The 19,728-nt window shown below is 47.9% G+C and overlaps 2 protein-coding genes across 2 annotated transcripts in view; one reads left to right on the forward strand and one right to left on the reverse strand.

Moving 5' to 3' along the window:
* The window catches only part of CUBN (cubilin), a 271,581-nt gene that overhangs the window by 112,794 nt on the left and 139,059 nt on the right, over positions 1-19,728 (forward strand). The window lies entirely within an intron of this gene.
* Positions 11,732-19,719, reverse strand: LOC105942821 (peptidyl-prolyl cis-trans isomerase FKBP1A-like). Its single transcript, XM_055147069.1, has 3 exons — positions 19,575-19,719; positions 12,266-12,289; positions 11,732-12,171 (listed from the first exon to the last, which is right to left on the reverse strand). Exons 1-3 carry the CDS (start codon positions 19,717-19,719, stop codon positions 11,732-11,734), a joined length of 609 nt encoding a protein of 202 aa, XP_055003044.1.

Below are 19,728 nucleotides of genomic sequence, written 5' to 3' on the forward strand. Positions count from 1 at the left end.
TGCTTTAAGCCTCCCCACTTCCCCCTGTGACCCCACTCACAAAGAAGTTTGGTGTCTGATTCTGATTTTCTAAGAACCTCTTTGTCAGCTAACGCATCTTTGTAAAATTGGAGAAAGAATGAAGAAACCTCTGCAGCTCTTTTTTGCCATTAATTCAAGACTTTTCTGGCTTAATCATGGGATGGCCATTGGAGGCAGCTCGAAGCAGAGGCAGACGTTGCAGAATGTGTGGAAAAGCTAAATCCTGACATGGTTTGCTGCCCTGACAACCACAGAAAATACACATACACACAGTTGACCTGCGTGTCGGCCTGGCTCTGACCCAGCGCCAGAAAGAGCCACGGAGGCATCTCGCCTCCCAATTCCCCTGTTGCTACTGTTTGAAAGAGTTTGCGTTCCCTTTCCACCGCTGCTCCTTGAAAGGGGTATAGAAAGGAGGGGGGAAACCCTCCAACAAGCACGACCTTCCCAAGTCCTGTATTGCACAATTTGTAATTGTCCTTGTGATTTGGGCCAAAGGAAGGGTTTTCTTGAAGCTTCTATTTGTGTTCCAGTTTCCTAGCAACAAGCAGCCCCAGTGGATATTACGCAGACTTTCCAGGGGATTCTGGGCTTTTTTTTTTGTCCAACAGGAAAAACAAAACCACACTTTTTTTCCCTTCCCAGTTTCAGATTTTGTAGCAACCCCAAATGCTTGTACCCATCTAGAACAAATACACTGTTCAGTGGGGAATATGAAGAGATTTCTCCTTTTGAGCATTTCCTGAAGTTGTACCAGGGCCGGCTCCAGTGCTGCTGGCCCCACGGCTTGCGTTATGGATATGCCTCTGTGGACTCAGGGAGGGGGACGCCCGCCTTGGCACTGACTTCAGCAGAGATGGACTCCCCGGGCAAGGGCAATGCGGTTCTGGAGGATGTGACAAGATTTTATGTTCTTGGCATGAGGAAGGGCGTGAATCTACTTCACTCTGGACTTCCTCTCTCCTTCTGGTCATCACTGAAGGTCCCTCAGAGAAGGCACTTATTAATTTTACCCTCTGCATACAATTTACACTTAGGTTAATCCATGAACTAGAGTGAAAACCAAGCACGTTGCCTCTAGAGAGTGATTGATCATATGATTACATGATGTTGAGCGTATGGGTTGAACTTGGACACCTCGTTCAGTATCACGAGTGGTGATGGTGTCATGTTAAACAGATGACACCATGTGCCAGCCACGTGGGCACAGCTCCTCTCAAATCAGGATTTCCTGTCCCCACCTACAAATTTTCTGAATCAGCATCTGCACCCCATATTAGGAAGAAAGGAAACTGAGAAAGGCGTGTCAAAGAAGTGAAGGTATGGGGTCTGGAGCCATGCTAGAGTGGGTAGGGCATTTGCCTTGCATGTGGCTTACCCGGGTTCTATCCCTAGCACCCTATAAGGTCCCCCTGGCATACCACATTGTCCCCCATACCACCAGGAGTGATCCCTGAGTGCCAATCCAGGAGTAAGCCCTGAGCACCGCCCAAGATGTGAAGTAGCATCCTCAGACTCACTCGTGTGGGAAGTGATGGGGAAATTCCCAGGACCCGTTGTGGCCCAGCACTCCTGAGTATTTTCAAGAGCTGCATCCCGCCTAAAAGCAAATCCTTTTTCTCCACAATTTCAATGCTCTTGCAATGCAACGCAGGTTCAAGTTTGTCAGGCTCCCACTAGGGACAGGAATAGTGTATGAAGGAACATGGGTCTCGCTCCCACGTATGTGCTGCTGTGTCCAAGTGCTCTCCACTCACCCACATGGTCCATCCTTTCTCCGGGTACAAGTAGCCAGAATGGAGGAGGTGTGTCCCTTGGCAAAGGGCTAGTGGAGGGTTACCGCAGCAGCCTGCGCGGCCACACGGCCAGCTTTTTTGCCATGTATCAAGCACTCTTCTTCGGGGCTTGCTCTAGAACGGTGGCTGGACCATCTGTGCGGAATACGGTACTGATCTAGAACAGTGGCTGGACCATCTGTGCGGGATACGGTACTGACTGTCAAATCTGCAGCAGCCGCAGTTTCTCTGTGCAAACTGGCTCAGCAGAGCCATTGTGGAGAGAGTGAGAGGGCCACTGGACTGAGTGGCGTGCCTGGATCGGCACGGGGATTGGCATGGAGGAGTTGGGGAAGTCGGAAGCCCGTCCAGAGACGGTCCCCTGCCCAAGCTCCCGACCTCAGCTGGTTCTACAGCGTTTGCTGTGCTCAAGGTAGCAGTGTTATGATTACTGAGCAATCGGGAGCAATCGAAGGGACAGAGGACACTACAGTATTGCTCACCTCAGGCGCTGTGGGCTAGATGGCTGGGAGAAAAGGCTGAAGCTTCGGGGAGAGAAGACTCTGTGTGTGTGTGTGTGTGTGTGTGTGTGTGTGTGTGTGTGTGTGTGTGGTGTCATGGGGCGGGGGCGTGCAAGGGCTCTATGCTCCAAAGATGCCAATGAAAAGAAACCAGGATTAGAAAGCATACTTTTTAGTAGACATGTGAGTACTGCCCTTGGAAATGGTGTGTGCATGCACGCGTGCACGTGCACACACACACACACACACACACACACACACATTCTCAGGGTCTTTGCTTTTGTGGGGAATTTTATTAAGTTACTGTTTGCTGTCTTAAGAATGACCATGCATTTCAAGGGATATTGGTCCCATTGTCCTAGTTTTTATTCTTTGTCCTTGGAAGATGTTTTTGTACTGTTTTTATATATTTCATTCAGAGAAATCCTCAATGATTTAAAATAAAATCTTTAAATAATTTGAAAAGTCCCAGGGAGAAGAGAAATAGAATGATCAGTTGACTGATTTCTCCTGATCTGTAAACAAAAGAATTTCTACTGGGGAATCATTTCTAAATTTGGTTGAAATGAGTTAATGAAAAGGAAAACAATCTAGATTGCAATTGAAAAGATGACAGACTAGCTAAACATACCTGGTCAAAATGAAAGTTATTTTTTTATACAGAAAAATAAAATTCACATCAGATGAAAAGCCCTTTAGGTTCATTTTTCTTGAATGGTGTACTAACCCCACACACTTTTATGTTGAGATTTAATGTGTCTCAGAGAGTCAGCTGGCTATGATATTGTCATTTTGAATATTCATATGACATCTTATATGCTAATCTTTTTTTTTTTTTTTTTTTTGCTTTTTGGGTCACACCTGGCGATGCACAAGGGTCACTCCTGGCTCTGCACTCAGGAATTACCCCTGGCGGTGCTCAGGGGACCATATGGGATGCTGGGAATCGAACCCGGGTCGGCCGCGTGCAAGGCAAACGCCCTACCCGCTGTGCTATCACTCCAGCCCCCCTTATATGCTAATCTTAAAGTCATTTTATAACTATGGAAAATGTTGCTTTTGGGGCTTGTTTGATCTGTTTTCCAAGTCATTAGCTTCATGTTAGGGTATTATTGCCAGAGTTCCTTTCCAGTCCCTCCCTTGGCAAACAGAGGAATCTCCTTCCTCTGCAGTGCTGTGTTGAACTCGGTCATCAAAGGCTCAGCCGTGAAGCTCGGACTTGAGTGAGGTCTGATGGAAGATGAGACTTTCCAAATTCCAATTCCTCCATGCTGGCAACCCATTGTCCTCTGTCACGGGTTGCTGGTACCCTCTGAGTGTGATTCCTAGTCTTCCATGCGTCTGTCGTTGCCTCAAAAAATAGACATTGCTGGATTTGAGCCTTTGTGTTGCCTTAAAATTTCTTGTGATAAGCCATAAACTCAAAGGCGATGGTATTAGGAGGTGGAAGGTAGGAGGTAGGAAGGAGATGGCCTGGGAAGCGATTTAGACTCTTACCAAGGAGGACCCTTTCTGCCACACGGACATACAGCAAGAGGCCAGGAAAGAGCTCAGCCTGCCGCGTGAGCCTTCAGATCGTGGCCTTCCCTCTGCAGCACTGCACTGTTGCACTGTCATCCCGTCATCCATCGACTTGCTTGAGCGGGCCCCAGTAATGTCTCCATTGTGAGACTTGTTGTTACTGTTTTTGGCATATCCAATACGCCACGGGGAGCTTGTCAGGCTCTGCTGTGCAGGCGGGATACTCTCGGTAGCTTGCTGGGCTCTCCGAGAAGGGCGGAGGAATCGAACCCAGGTAGGCTGCATGCAAGGCAAACGCCCTACCCGCTGTGCTATCGCTCCAGTCCCTCTGCAGCCTCTCTGCAGACTCGGGATAAATCAATTGCTGTTGTTCCCAAGGTGCCCCAGCAGGCAGGACAAGGTTCCCGTCCAACTCCATCCCTGACTCCAGCCTCCTGTGAGCCTTGGGGAGCTACGCGATTAAACCAGAGTGACTGCAGCATGCTCGCCGACGCCCTAGCCCATTTCACAGGTCCCGAGGTCTGGGGACAACCTTGGGCCACGGTTGCCTCACGCCTCCAAGGGCTGCCTTTTGTAGGTCGGGCTAACCGGAGGAAGAGTGGGGGCAAGGTTTGGCTTCCTGGTCAGCAGCACTTTAAATGTACCGTGGCCCTCCGGCTCCTGGGCCTCCCCTGCAGCTGGATTTGTTTCCGCCACTGTCCTTCCAGCTGGCGGCTGCTTTTGAGCTCAGACCCCTGATTTCTCAGGACTTCCCCTGAAAATGAGAGGAGATGTGAAGGGTCCCTGTTTGGGTCCGTTCTCTATTCCTTTCCGTCCAGTCTCCCAGGGTGGGGGCGTATCTGCAGTTTCAGGAGCAGGCTAAGTGTCAGCAGGTGGCAGCGCCCCAGCAACCCTGGGGGACACTGAGGCTCCTTGTTTCATTGCTTGGTCCAAGCCTGGCACCTTGTTTCATTGCTTGGTCTGCGCTCGTGGGAGCAGCTCCCGACGCCCCTTCTGCTTGGGAATTCTGACATTGCGAGCTTGTGGTGGACTCGCCATGGACAAGTGTCATCAACACCCTTTTGTGAGGAAAAATAATAGTTGAATTGTCTTCCCAAGTGAGCAGATTTCCCCGCAGCCACGGCCTCTCCTGGCCAGGAGCTGGCGTTATCCGCGTGCTTCCTGCCGATAAAGCCCGCGCTTCCTCTCAGCTGGGAAGCTACAACCCAGCCGTTGATTGCTCGCCGTACCCCAGTCTCGTAAAGATTAGCTCCTCGCAGCCGGAAAGCGCCTGAGTCTTTAGGACATTATTTTATTTCACGTGCGCCAAGGGCTGACCATGTTTATGTATCAGGAGTTGCCAGTTTTCTCTCAAATTCGGTGAAAACAAATCTTTGCTTTATTTATTTTCCCAGGTTGCTATGGTGACTTGCTCAGTAAAAGGCCAGAGCAGTTTCAACACTACCCTTTCAGTGCCCCATGGGGCATAGAGGAGAGAGAAATTGGGGGGGGGGGTGAGGTCAGGGGCTCACGGAAGAAAGGACGGACAGCTGGCCTCGGAACACCCGATGGAAGGGGCCCACAGTTGGCCCTGAAGCGGAACCCATTTCCTGAGCTGCCAGCCCATGTCCCCTTTGAGCCTCACTTTGCACATCTCTAAAATGGGCCTGGTGTGATCTTTCTTTTAGGTGCACTGGTGCTCAAAGACCCCTGAGGTCACTTCTGGAAATTCTCAGCCATTTGGCCCTTTGGTGGACCTGAGGGTCCTAGTTTGACCCTACCATGCTGGGGGCCTCTGGGGACACCTCAAGTGCTGGGGCGGGGGGTGATGTGAGCTTCCTCGCCTCTCAGCAATGGTTCGGCATCTCAAGCCAAAGAGCACACTCATGAAAAGCTGTGCCGTTCCCTGCAAAGAGGGTTCTGACAGCTTCATGGCCAAGTGAGTGCTCACCCCGCCGGCTCTCCAGAAGTGCTCTTCAGCTGGCCCAGTCTTTCTCTAACTTTCTCCACCTTTACCGCATGTCGGGATCGATTCCTGCGAGACCACGGTGAACTGCAAGGATGAGTGATGTGTCTACATAAGGCACTTAGTCCAGCCTCCCAAGGGCAGATGAATGTACTCAGGAATGTACCTCCTTATTTAATCTCCGGGGCAGCCGGGGAGGCCCTGACGGCTCTCCCCTTCGCCACCCGGGTTGGGTGGTCCCAGGCCGCTCCCCCACCCAGGGCAGCCCAGGCCATGGGGCAGATGAGGAGGAAACGAGGGCCAAGCCGGTGGTCAGTTGCTGTTTACCCCATTCTCCCCACTCACTGTTCCCGTCTCTCTGAGCCCCCCCTCTAGTCTCACGCGGCCCCTCGTGCCCGTCTCCTCCTGCCTCCCGCTCATCTCTCCATGTTCCATCTGGCTGCCCCACGCTTTCCTCCAACGGTCTCATCTCTCTACCCCTGTCTCTCTCCAACTCCCAGCATTCTGGGCCCATGCTGTTACACCTAGTCCTGTAGCAAAATCAACACAAGAAAGCCCCTCTTGACCACCCATCAGGCTCAAGGCCGGAAACACCTCCTAGGGGTGTTCCTCTTCTCCTTAGTCCAATAACTTAATTAACATCTTAATTAACATCTAAATTCTACTTCTTAATATTATTTTTGTATGGACACAGTAAGAGATACATTGAGGCTTGTAGGATGGCTCTCTTGGGAACATCTTGCAACAGACTCAGATTACAGTGCTCAGGCTAGATTAATCTTTGCTAACTCTAGCAGGGTCTGAATCTAGTTATTTCTTTTTGGATCATGACAGAATTTGTCCATGACCAAGCTCTTAACTTATAGTTAAGCATTATAGCACTTTGGTCAGGCCCATTTCGATGCCAGGGTAGCTCATAGCTCACCGCTTGCCCTGGGTCCATCCAGTCCCTCATTGGGACCTTAAGGGGGTGCTAGAAAGTAAGGGCAACTGAGGTATGGGTTGAGAGAACAGATGTCCAGGAGGTAAATATCATTCAGAGTTAACTCCCAGGTCACAAAGGCATAGCATTAATTGTCTTCTTGTGCTCATACAAAATGGACATTGCTCTGAGTTAACTATGCAAAGGACTTACAGAGAAGAGAAAAACAATATTTACATGTCAACAGAGCACAAAGAAAGAAGTTACAAATAATCACAGAGGAGTGGGAACACTGTGATGGGAGTAACCCAATAAACCTAAGCTCCCTGCGGCAAGGCAAAAAGGACAAGCCAGTGTTATCCTACACCTCCTAAGGCCAACTTGAAGTTAATCTGTACGTCATAGATGAAGACGCTGAGCATCAGACAGCTTCAGCTCGTTACCCAGGAGCAACCCCGCCGGGGCCAAAGAGTATTTTGATTTATGTCTTTTGTCTGATGTTATATGGTATGTTATAATGGCTCTTCAAGTTTGTGACTCAGCATGGGAATTGCACAACTCTGAAAATTTCTCAGCAACAAAGGCTACAAAGTCGTTCAGTTTACATCTCTCCAAATTCAGTGTCCATCGCTCCCTTGTCCTCACCCCAGTAATTATTTTTGTTATTTCTTCCCCTGTTGTTAATTATGTTTGTTATTTTTTCCCCCGTGTCGTATTGATCACAGAAACTACCAGCCTAAATCTTTGCCATCTATTTTAGAGTTTTGAAGTAAGTCCAGTTATGAATAGAAAATACTAGAAAATTGTTCTGAGAATAGGAAGTAATGTAAAATGTTTCTATTTCTGTTACAGCTAATATATATTCATCCTGATAGGGGATGTAACATAATCAGGGTGAGGAAAGGGGGGGGGCAGGTGAGGATGTAACTGTAACCTCTTTCCTAGTTGCTTGATGAAATGAGTTGGTGACTATTTATCTTTTCTCACCTCCCGCCCTCTCTCCACTCGCCCCCCACCCCATCTCTTTCCTGCCTTTTTCTGTGACCCCTGGCTCCCGTGTAAAAACAAAGACATGACCAACAATGACACGATGTTTAATATCAGTCTGCTTCATCTGTTTCCACCTTTGCAGCTCTAAATGAGTGTAGATGTCTGAGATGTTCCAGAAGCCTTACGGTTTCCATCTCAAAACGGGCAGTTGGATTTAGGCGTAGATTTTCTTCTGTGACTCATTCAGGAGAAACTATATTTTATCAAGAGATGGTCAAGTGCTAAATTCCACACGGAGGGAGAGACCGCAGTGGACAAGACACTTGTTTCCGTACCTGGCCCCAGATAAAGTTGAATTCAGTAGGAAAGTAAAATTAGAATACATTTCAGCAGAAAGCTTTTAATATTTGAGGCCAGCACTGTTGGTAACTTCACAGGGAAAGCAGCTTGCCAAATAAGTATGTTTTGAAATTCCACATTCTTTATTGGTAATGAAGCAAAAATAAACCTTTTCTATTAGAGAAAGTGGTACATTAAAGTGAACAGCATTGTTATTCTATATGAAGACAAAAAGCAGAATAACATGATTTTGCTTTGATTATGCTAGCCTTGGAACACATTTTCTCTCCTTTAGAATTATATACATGGGATTTCTGGATTGTCTTGGCATTTCTTTATGGCAGTGTAACTCGTTCTCGGTTACATTTCCTATTTTGTAAGACCCCAATCTACAGCAAGTTAAGTGAAAATCATGCACAAGTATAATTTAGAAGACTCACATTATACATTCTTTCACCACTACCACTACAAGTGAATTCTATTCTTATTTGCAGGTATATAAAATATAAAAGCTTCAGTTCTACTTTGAATTCATAATTTTTCATTTCCATCCCTAATTATGCAATTTCAAATGCATGTTATTTGTTTCACTTTTAGCCTACCTGGAGTTTGAAATTATACATCAATCAAAATCATAAGTACTTACTTTTCTTGGGTAATAAAAGTTTTAATAATTTTGTGAAGTCATTAAGAGCAAGTACATGTTATTGTTCATTTTCTTAGTTTCAAAATTCATAATATATGTGTATATATATATGTATATACACATTTTCTTTTGCCTGAAACGAAGTATGTATGTTAAAGAAACTTTAAAATCCAGGGAAAAGTAATGTTTCCCAAGAGATTGAAGCACAGCTAGATTAAAATCTCTTATCTGCAGGCTGTAAAGTAGTTTCGGGGAAAGAATTATGCTAGCATCATTGTACAGGAACTGACAAAAACTGAAATTCTTTCAGTAACTCAACATGACGTCTCACTTATTTTTATTTAAATTAACTGCCTATTCACTTGAGAAAGATAAAATAGACCTCACCAATAGTTTCTGTCAAGCAAAAACATATTCTAAATTATTCTTTGTAAACTGAAGTAAAATTAAAGAAAAATTAAATGCCTTGCAGGGGAGACTGTGACAATAGCACTTTTTCTGGCTATAAATAATTTTTTTTTCAGAAGACAGTACTTGTGACTCTGTTTGTACTGTGGCACGTGCTCTGTGAATCCTGAATGATTAGAACTGGAAAGGTGTTTTTACCTTTCAAAATTTAGAAGGCTAAAGATGGAGTGATTCAGTCTACTCTAATTGGAGCCGTAGTGATCAGACATGGGGTGAGTCTCTTTCCTTCAGTGACCAGCCCCTGTTCTATCCCTGGAACCCCATATGGTCCCCAAATTCCTGAGCACAGAGTCAGGCACTGCCAGGTGAAACCCAAAAATAAACAAAAGTTTCAATAGTAGTGGTCAGAATTACCTCAAGAGTACACTGTAAATTAGCACAAACTCAATATGCTCTTTTTTATTTGATGTGATTTTTTTTTTTTTTTGCTTTTTGGGTCACACTCAGCGATGCTCAGGGGTTACTCCTGGCTTTGCACTCAGGAATTACTCCTGGCAGTGCTTGGGGGACCATATGGGATGCGGGGGATTGAACCTAGGTCAGCCGTGTGCAAGGCAAACGCCCTACCCGCTGTGCTATCGCTCCGGCCCCGATGTGAATTTTTTAAGGGTTAATTTTTTTTAGATTTATGTTTTTATTTATTTATTTATTTATTTATTTATTGAATCACCGTGAGAACAGTTACAAAGATTTCAAGTTTAAGTCTCGGTCATACAGTGATCAAACACCCATCCCTTCACCAGTGCACGTTTTCCACCGCCAAGAACCCCAGTACACCCCCCTCCCATCCACCCCCGCCTGTGTAGCAGATAATTTTCTCTCTACTTTGATTATATTCAATATTTTGACAAGAGACCCACCATTATTATTTGGAATTTTCCCCAACAATCAGACCTGCCAAAAAAGCATCATTAGATAATTTGTTTTCTATTGCTGAATATGAAGAACATATGATTTTGGACTTCTGATATTTTAGTAATAAGTCTGGAAGGATCTCTGCCAAAAGACGCTGGGTTCCGAGATTGGTTTGTGTGCCTCTGGGACCATGGTCATTCAGGAGCTGGAGGAGACTGATGTGAATTTTTTAAACTCTTATTGGGGAGGGTGCTCAGGGGACCCAGGGCCACTGCTGGTGATTCTTTGGCATTGCCTGGACAGCTGTTCAGTGCACGGCGCTGAGGATGCCGTTAGCTCAGATGCTGCAGGGCTGGGGCCCAGGTGGCCCTGGCAGGGTTTGGGAACCTCCAGGGTCCACCTGGCTTTGTTCACAGGACTGTGGGGCGCCAGGGATTGAATTGAGGTTAGGCCTATGCTGGACGTGTGTCTTTACCCTGCGTTATTTCTCTGACTCCACGACTGAAGTTTTAAGTAAATTCATTACTTTTCGATAGCACAGTGGGTAGGGTATTTGCCTTGCATGCAGCCGACCCAGGATCGATTCCTCTGCCCCTCTCGGGGAGCCCGGCAAGCTATCAAGAGTATCCTGCCTGCATGGCAGAGCCTGGCAAGCTACCCGTGGTATATTCTTTTTTTTTTTTTTGCCAGCATAAAGCACTTTTATTGCAATAATAAAACTGAAAACTCATACGTAGTGCAGAGGGGAGGGGGGGGAGGCAGCGATAACCTCTCACCAAATCACCACACAGGACAGCAAAGGGGTGAGAGGGGCGGGGGGGGGGGGGGGGCGAGCATAGGGGACGGAGATGCCGACGCTGCGAGAGCAGCCTGAATCCTAAGAGATCACGGGTGTGGCGTGAGGTCAGGGCTTTCACGGTGGTGAGCGTCTACGAACAGCACCTTCAACTTAAAACGTCTGGTTGAAGTTCTTAAAATTTAGGAAGTGAAGTTTGGAAAGCTAGATTACAAAAATCCTGAATATCCACTAGAAAAACCACAGGACTGGGGTGGGGTGGGGAGGGGCCAGGCCACAGAAGGCTTCGGGTGCCGCCCGGCCCGGGTGGGTACCTGCGGTGTCCGTGGCGGTGAGAACAATCTGCTTCCGAAGGCAAAGGACTCAGGGGAGGGCGGCGGGCAGGGAGGCCGGAGCCCCCTCCCCCTTCAGTTTTAGGGAGGGCTGTCCATCCAACCCGAGGACTTCTCTCGCCGTGGAGAGTATTGGGGCCCTCAAGAGCGCCTCGAATCTGCTATGGCTTCACAGCGCAGCAGCAAGAATGTTTAATATATAATAAAAATTTCATCCAAGAAAAAAAGAAAATAAAATAACAATTCTTGCAGCTCTCTCGCTCTCCCTCCCCCAATTCCTATTCTAAAGTTAACCCATGACTTGTGCTGTTAATACTCGACAAATACTTAATTGGAAGCCTATTCCAAACGTCTGAAACCGAGTCATCACCCCAAAGTGAAACAAAATAAACTGAGTAACTTGAGGCTTCTGGCACAGAGTCGGTCAACACACACACGAGGAGGGGGGAGCAAAGCCAGGTGTGAGCACACCCAGTCGGGAGGGGTTTGTGCAGAGTGGAGCGGAACGTCAGGGAGCTCCGCGTGGACCCCGCTGGCGCCGGGAGCGCCCGATCCCGCCACGGCGCGTCCAGGAAGGGGGAGCGCGGGGGGCCGGTCCTGTCATTCCAGCTTTAGAAGTTCCACGTCGAAGACGGGAGTGGCGCTGGGTGGGACGATGCCCGGGTGTCCAGCGGCACCATAGGCGTAGCCTGGAGAGATGGTCAGTCTGGCTCTCTGGCCCACGCTCCTCTGGGCGACCCCTTCTCCCCAGCCTCCAATCACTCCCTGCTCGCCTCGCATACACGTAACGGGCTTGTTTCTGTCCCGGGAGGAATCGAACTTCTTTCCACCTTCAAGCATCCCGGTGTAGTGCACCACGCAGGCCTGCCCGCGCTTTGGGAAGGTGCGTCCGGCTCCGGGGGAGAGGGTCTCCACCTGCACTCCCACGGAAGGGACCCAGCCGGGTCCCACTGCTCGGCCTCGGCCCAACGCGCGACCCCTGCTCACGCCCCGCCCTGCGCGCGCGTCCACCCCGGCGCGCGGCCTAGCCCTGGTATGTTCTATATGCCAAAAACAGTTAACAACAAGTCTCACAATGGAGATGTTACTGGTGCCCGATCGAGCAAATCGATGAACAATGGACGACAGTGCTACCTTTCGATATGTTGAACTTCAGACCTAATAAGAACCCAAAGGAGAAAAAGAAAGCTTCTGAGAGTGTTGGGTCTCCACCAGTGTCTTTCATTCCTCTGGACAGCGTAATAGTTTGCTCATTTGAGTGTCACTCTGAGTAAGAGCAGAATTTCTTTTTAAAAGATGCATGGAAAGTAGACGATGGACCAAATATAATGGCTACTTAATATTTGACTTGCAAACCATAAAACCCAAAAGGAGAGAGAGTGTAAGAGTGAATGTGCCACAGAGGCAGGGGGTGGGAAGGGGTGAGGGTAGCGGGAGGGATGCTGGGAACATTGGTGGTGGAGGATGGCTGAGGGATGCTCGATGGGCACTGGTGGAGGGATGGGTACTCGATCATTGTATCACTGAAATGTAATCGCAAAAGTTTGTAAGTCTGTAACTGTATCTCATTGTGATTCACTACAAAAAAAAATGCATGGAAGGGTTATTGATGAAAAGAGAAAATGACAGACCTAAAAATAACATTTTGCTTTTTGAAATGAAATCTATTTCGGGGAGAAGAGGGCCCACTTGATGATGCTCAGAGGGTTGCTCCTGGCTCTGCACTCAGAGCACTCCTGGCAGTGCCTGGGGCCCATGTGGGATGCCAGGGATCGAAATCCAGTCTGCCGTGTGCAAAGCAAGTGCCCTATATGCTTGCTATCTCTCCAGGCCCCTAAATGAAATATTTTGAGTTTTTTTGTAATCCGAGGAAAAAGTCCAAAGATGTATGTAAGTGGTTAAGTCAAATAAACACTATCACTTCTCAAAGCATCCCCAAATGCCAGGAATCCAATATTCAGTTGCCAGCTCATGGGGGCTGGTTCATGGGGATCAGTATCCTGTTATTTGCGAAGGAATTTACGAGGAAACCTAAAACAATTGGAAAAAAACAATGGAAAAATGTCATAAAGATTTTTTGGTGGAATCAGCTACCATTAAAAAAATTATATTAGGTTGGTCAACTAATACTGAAGAAAAAGGAGACAGGAAAGCGCTAAGCCTCCATTTTTTGTTTCTTTTATATTAGGTTGGCCCTAAAATTGCTCTCTTCAAAAGACTGTTCTAATTAGATGATTTATTTGGAATCATGAATGAGAGGAGCGGAGACTGTGGGCTGAAAGAAATGTGCTCAAAAGGGGCAGCATCCTTGCCTGCCAGGGGTTTTGGGAAAAGGGGCTGCATCTTAAAGCAGCCTGGACAGCTGCCTCAAAGTCTTCCGGGAGCGTCTTTGTACGGTTCACTGTGTCAGAAGGCCCGGAGTCGAGTGGTGGTCCTGAGGTGTGTGTGACCTCTGCCAACTGGGGCTTCAGGAAGAGTTTCCACATGTGGTGAGGGCAGGACAAGTATTTCCTCATCGTTTGCAGTCCCCGTGTTTTGCTAACACTCACCATCGGCTATAAACAATGTCAGCACGGCTAATTTTAAACAGCTTGTCACGAGGCTTTGGCCAGAAATTAAAGGGGGAATTGGGGAACCATAAAAAAAAGGATGCTGGCCCATGCACCAGACTTAAAGTCTGCAAAGAGAGGACAGGTCCAGTGTGATCTCTCTCATCCGGGGTCAAAAGAAGCAGAGTGAGCGAGGGACCAGCTAACAGCTTAAAACAATTGCTAACAGATTTTATCAAGGACATTTCTAGCAACATAATAATAGTTGGAGATTTCAACACTGCCCTATCACCTCTAGATAGATCAACACGATTAAAACTCAGCAAGGAAACAGTGGCTTTGAAGGAAGAGATAGAAGAGAGAGGGCTAATATATCTTTATGGGGCTCTGCATCCCCAAAACAAAGAATACACATTTTTTTCCAGTGCGTTTTTCAAAAATAGACCACGTGCTGGGTCACAAGACATATCTCAATAGAATCAGAAAAATTGAAATTGTATCAACTATCTTTTCAGACCACAATGCACTGAAGATAGAAGTTATTGCGCACAGACACGGAGACTCAAATCAAACACCTGGAAATTAAGCAATTCAATGTTGAACGAGTGGGTCAGGAAGGAAATCAAGGAAGAAATCAAAAGATACCTGGAAACAAATGAGAATGAAGACACGAGTTACCAAAACCTATGGAACGCAGCTAAAGCCATGTTAAGGGGAAAATTTATAGTAGAAATTACATCTGCACTTATATGTTCATTGCAGCACTGTTTACAATAGCCAGAATCTGGAAAAAACCAGAGTGCCTGAGAACAGATGACTGGTTTGGTTAAAGAAACTTTGGTACATCTACACAATGGAATACTATGCAGCTGTTGGTAAAGATGAAGTCATGAAATTTGCATATAGGTGGATCAACATGGAAAGTATCATGTTAAGTGAAATGAGTCAGAAAGAGAGGGGTAGACATAGAAAGATTTGACTCCTTTATGGAATATAAAGTAACAGAATGGGAGACTAACACCAAGAACAGTAGAGATAAGTACCAGGAGGATTACTCCACAGCTTAGAAGCCAGCCTTGCATGCTGGGGGAAAAGGCAGCTCAGATAAAAGGCAGCTCAGATAAAAATGGCAGCTCAGATAAAAAAAGGCAGCTCATCAAGTAAAGGGTGCTAGGAGGGCCCGTTCAGGATGGGAGATGCAGGATAAAAGTAGACTATAGGGGGCTGGAGCAATAGCACAGCGGGTAGGGCGTTTGCCTTTCACGCGGCCGACCCGGGTTCGATTCCCAGCATCCCATATGGTCCCCTGAGCACCGCTAGGAGTCATTCCTGAGTGCAGAGCCAGGAGTAACCCCTGTGCATCGCCAGGTGTGACCCAAAAAGAAAAAAAAAAAAGTAGACTATAGACCGAATATGATGGCCACTTAATACCTCTACTGCAAACCACAACACCCCAAAGGAGATAGAAAGCAAAAGGGAATGCCCTGCCGCAGAGGTGGGGTGGGGTGGGGGTGGGGGGTTGGTGGTGGGAGGGATGCTGGGACCACTGGTGGTGGAAAATGGGTACTGGTGGAAGGATGGGTACTCGACCATTGTATGACTGAAATGCAAGCACGAAAGTTTGCAAGTCTGTAACTCTACCTCACGGTGATTAACTAATAAAAAATTAAAAAATAAATAAAGAAGCAGAATGAGGAGCTAATAATTGGTCAGTGTAACAGACCCCGGGAATCAGCCAGCAGGTCTGAGTCTTTAAGGGGGTGTGGAGGGCTCCGGGAGGAGGTCCTGAGATGTCGGTGGAGGGATGCGACATTCTGATGGCGGGTGTGCGCTGGACGTGGAGCGCCTGAAGCTCTGATTAACTATTATTAACAGGGTAGTCAATCACCGTGCCTAGATGAGAACTGGAAAAAATAAAATTCAGGCCTGCAAGGTCAAGGTTTTCCAGCAGAAGCTGGAAACCATCCCCCTCTCAGAGACGGACACACTGAGTCTGAATCACAGTTACTTTGCCAGTCAAGCTTCTAAGGTTCTTCTGCTCTTTTGAATTAAATGGAGATTCTGCTGAGCGTTTCTTTTCAGTCCATCTTTTGGAGTGATGCGGGTGGGACTCACGGAGCGTGCACAGCTGCATGCCTGGCCCTGGCATTTTTTCGGGGGGTTGTTTAGTTTGTTTAGTTTAGCACCTAGTGGTGCTCTGGGCTTCCTCCTGACTGTGCTCCAGGGAGCAGATGGGTGCTGGAGAATTCTGGGGTCAGCCTGACTTCTGTGTCTCCCTCTCTCTCCCTTTTTCTCCCTTCTCTCCACTTTGCCCTCTCTCTCTCTCTGTACCCTCTCCCTATCCCTCTCCCTCTCTCACACTCTCTCTCCCCCTCTCTCTCTACCTCTCTCTGCCTCTCCTTTTCTCTCTACCCCTCTCCCTCTCCATCTATCTCCCTCTCTCCCCCTCTCCTTCCCTCTCCCTCTATCTGTGCCTCTCCCTCTCTCTCCCTCTCTCCCTCCCTCTCTCTCCATCTCCCTCTCTCTCTACCTCTCCCTTTCTCTCTACCCCTCTCCCTCTCCCTCTCTTCCTCTCTCACACTCTCCCTCTCCCTCTCTCTGTCCCTCTCCCTCTATCTCTCCCTCTCTCTATCCCTCTTCCTCTCTCTCCCTTTCTCCCTCCCTCTCCCTCCCTCTCTCTCCCTCTCCCTCCCTCTCCCTCTCCCTCACATTCCCTCTCCCTCTCTCTCATATTTTCTCTCCCTCTCTCTCACACTCTCCCTCCCTCTCTCTCCATCTCCCTCTACCTCTCTCTCCCTCTCTCTACCCCTCTCCCTCTCCATCTCTCTTCCTCTCTCCCTCTCTCTCTCCCTCTCTCTCTCTGTGTCCCTCTCCCTCTCTGTCTCCTCTCTTTGCCTCTCTCTATCCCTCTCTCCATCTCCCTCTCCTCTCTCTCTTCCTCTCTACCTCTCCCTCTTCCTATCTCTGCTCCTCTTCCTCTCTTTTCCTCTCTCCATCTCCCTCTCCCTCTCTCTGCCTCTTCCTTTCTTTCTGCCTCTCCTTATCCCTCTCTCTCTCTCTCCTCCTCTCCCTTTTCCTCCTTCTCTTCCTTTTTCTCCTTCTCTCCCTTTTTCTCCTTCTCTCCCTAAATCTCTCTCTCTCCCCCAACCTTTCTCTCTGGCTTCCCAGCCCCGATTTTGCACTTTCTGTTTCTTTCTGACAACAGGGGCTATTTTCAGTTATGCCTGAGGGCTGGGGAGCACTGCTCGTGCGTTTGGTTTGGTGAGGTGGGCCTGAGGCTTTGGTGCTCTGCCCTGCAGTGGATGCTAAGCTTGTGTTCGCATTACTTGAGCTTTGGTCCTAAAATAATCTTTTTTTAAATATGAAAATAATTTATGGGGCCAAAGAGGTAGCTCAGAGCTGGACCACGTGCCTGGTATGTTAAGTCGCCAGGTTTGGTTCCTGGCGTTGTGAGCTCCCCCCCCAGCCCCCCAGCATGCTGGATGTCACTCTGATGTTCCCAGCACTGCCACCCCTGCAGTGCCAGGCCAGGCGCCTCTGGGAGTGGCCTCTGTCTTCAGCACTGCTAAGGAGGCCATCCGCTACAACTGACCACCCTCCCCCTCCCTCAAAGAAGTTATTCACACGCATGCTGAGAAACATACGATGGGAACACCAGTCACTGCACTCCAGCATGCCCCAGACACAACGTTTGGTTGGTTCTCACCTCTTCTTCCATAAAAAGGGGGTGTGGTTATGTCCTGTTTTAAGCATATGTTTAAACTCATCTGCAGTGTTTTCTCACCCCAATGTTGTATTTTGCTTCAGATGTGTACCAGTCTGCTGGCAGAGCTAAGCAACACCGTGGGTTGTTTCAGACCGCCTCACTAACATAAATACTGCAGTAAAACGAGTTACAGTAATTCTTGGGTTTCCCCGTGCATATAAAAATCAAGTGTAGAGATTGTGAATATGTCTCGCAGGTGCAGCTTGTGCGTCTCTGAGGCAGAGCTTGATCCTTACAGCTGTCCAGGAAAAATGTTATGTTTACACTGTACTATAGTGAGTGAATAACATGTTTATAAAAACCAGTTTATTTACTTAAAATTTGAAAATGGGCTGGAGCGATAGCACAGCAGGTAGGGCATTTGCCTTGCACGCAGCCGACCCGGGTTCAATTCCCCTGTCCCTCTCGGAGAGCCCGGCAAGCTACCGAGAGTATCCCGCCTGCACGGCAGAGCCTGGCAAGCTACCCGTGGCGTATTCGATATGCCAAAAACAGTAACAACAGGTCTCACAATGGAGACATTACTGGTGCCCGCTTGAGCAAATTGATGAGCAATGGGAGGACAGTGACAGTGACTTGTAGAGGAGGAATCTGCAGAGAGGGGCTCACAGACAGATCTCAGGTTTTCCATCTTGCTTTCTTAGTCCCAGCCCTCGTTGCATTTATTCGTGTGCAAATGCACATCTATTCCTGTCATCGGGAGGGGCTTTGTTTTTCAAACATGAAAACATTGGACCAGAGTAAGAAGAGAACTTACGAATCAGTCAATACTACCCTGGGAACCAAGTTTTGATCCATATTGTAAATCATGGCACTACAACTCAGATTTAAAAAAAATCCATTAAAGAAGTCGCCCCAGCTCTCTGAGGCAAGCTACCAACATTTCCTCTGTTTAGTCACACACCTACATACAACCTTGCTTTTGGAAAAGAAGATGATTTTATGTCTCTGAGTATTTTTCTCTGAGTTTTTCTAGTCTTTCAATTTCAACCTCCTTCAGACATTCTGACTTCCAGGAGGGTCTTTCCCTCTTCATTCCGGAATCCGTCTGTGTTTCTCCAGCTAAGTGTCTAGCTTTATGGGTGGGGGGTGCCCTAGCCTTTTCCCCACAAGCCAGGTAAACAGCTGGGCTGGTACTTGACCTTCATTGCCCTTGATTCACTCACTCATTGGAGACATGTAGGGGGTAATGGATACCACTGTCTGAGTTTTAAATTAGGAACTACCTGAAGGGCATAGCTAAGCCAGCGAGCAATGTTATCAGAGCATCAGGTGACTCTTTTCAGTGCTTTGCTATCTTCTCTTTTTTGCAGGGGGGAGGGTGCACCCAGAGGTGCTCAGGGACCACTCCTGGTGGGGCTTACGGAGAGGGCGTACACCCTGCAGGGATTGGGGCAGCGGTGTGCAAGGCAGGCGCCCTCCCTGCTCTGTGCTCGGCTAGCTCTAACCCTACCGCGCTGTCGAAGGCAAGCATGTGAATCTCTGTACAACACAACACACGGGAATCTTTTCCCACAGCTGAACTTATCTCTATCCTTTTATTTGTTTGTTTCACGGGTTCTCAGATGCAATTTCCTTGGGTCAGGATCCCTACTGCTAACTCTTTTCTCGTCTTAATAGACTGCTCTGGGCTTTTGTTTTTAAAGAGTCTGAGCTTCTCAGCAAAGGGGAGGCCCCACCCTGCACGATCCCTCACATTATTCCCTGCCTACCCGGGTGGGGCAGTTAGTCCAGTGGACGAGCCCGTGTGGAAACATTCATTAGCCAAGGAGCTTGGTTTACAAGAGGCATCACTCGTGGTGGTTTGTCATCACCCATACATGCTCTTAAAGAAACCTGAACGCTTAGAATCGTACATGCAGGTGTGGAAGGGACTGAGGAGCGATGCTTCCAGTAGTGGAAGCTGCAGGTGGGCACATTCTCTTCCTTTACTCGGCCCAGACTACTGCTTACGCTGTATACTCTTTCCCTCCATAGAATGAAGAAAGTTAAAAATAGGAATAAAATTAAAAGAAACTATTAAGAGAGTTTTGCTTTAGAAAGAACGGGGACCGGGAGCTGTCGCAGCAAAGCGATGTTGTAAACGTTGTTAAAGTAGCTTCATCCCTGGTCGCAGTGGTTCCCTCACCGCATACGTGCTGAGTTACGCTTCTGTTGTAGTGGTGCGAGTTCTCTCTGCCGCGGGTCACTGCGTTGCCACCCTCCTTTGGCCAGCGTTGTTCTGGAGTTTCCCCGGTGGCCGAGGCCTGTGTGGCATTGACCAGACCCTCCATGTTTCCGCA

This window comes from Sorex araneus, chromosome 9 (assembly GCF_027595985.1).
Source record: "Sorex araneus isolate mSorAra2 chromosome 9, mSorAra2.pri, whole genome shotgun sequence".
NCBI lineage: Eukaryota > Metazoa > Chordata > Mammalia > Eulipotyphla > Soricidae > Sorex > Sorex araneus.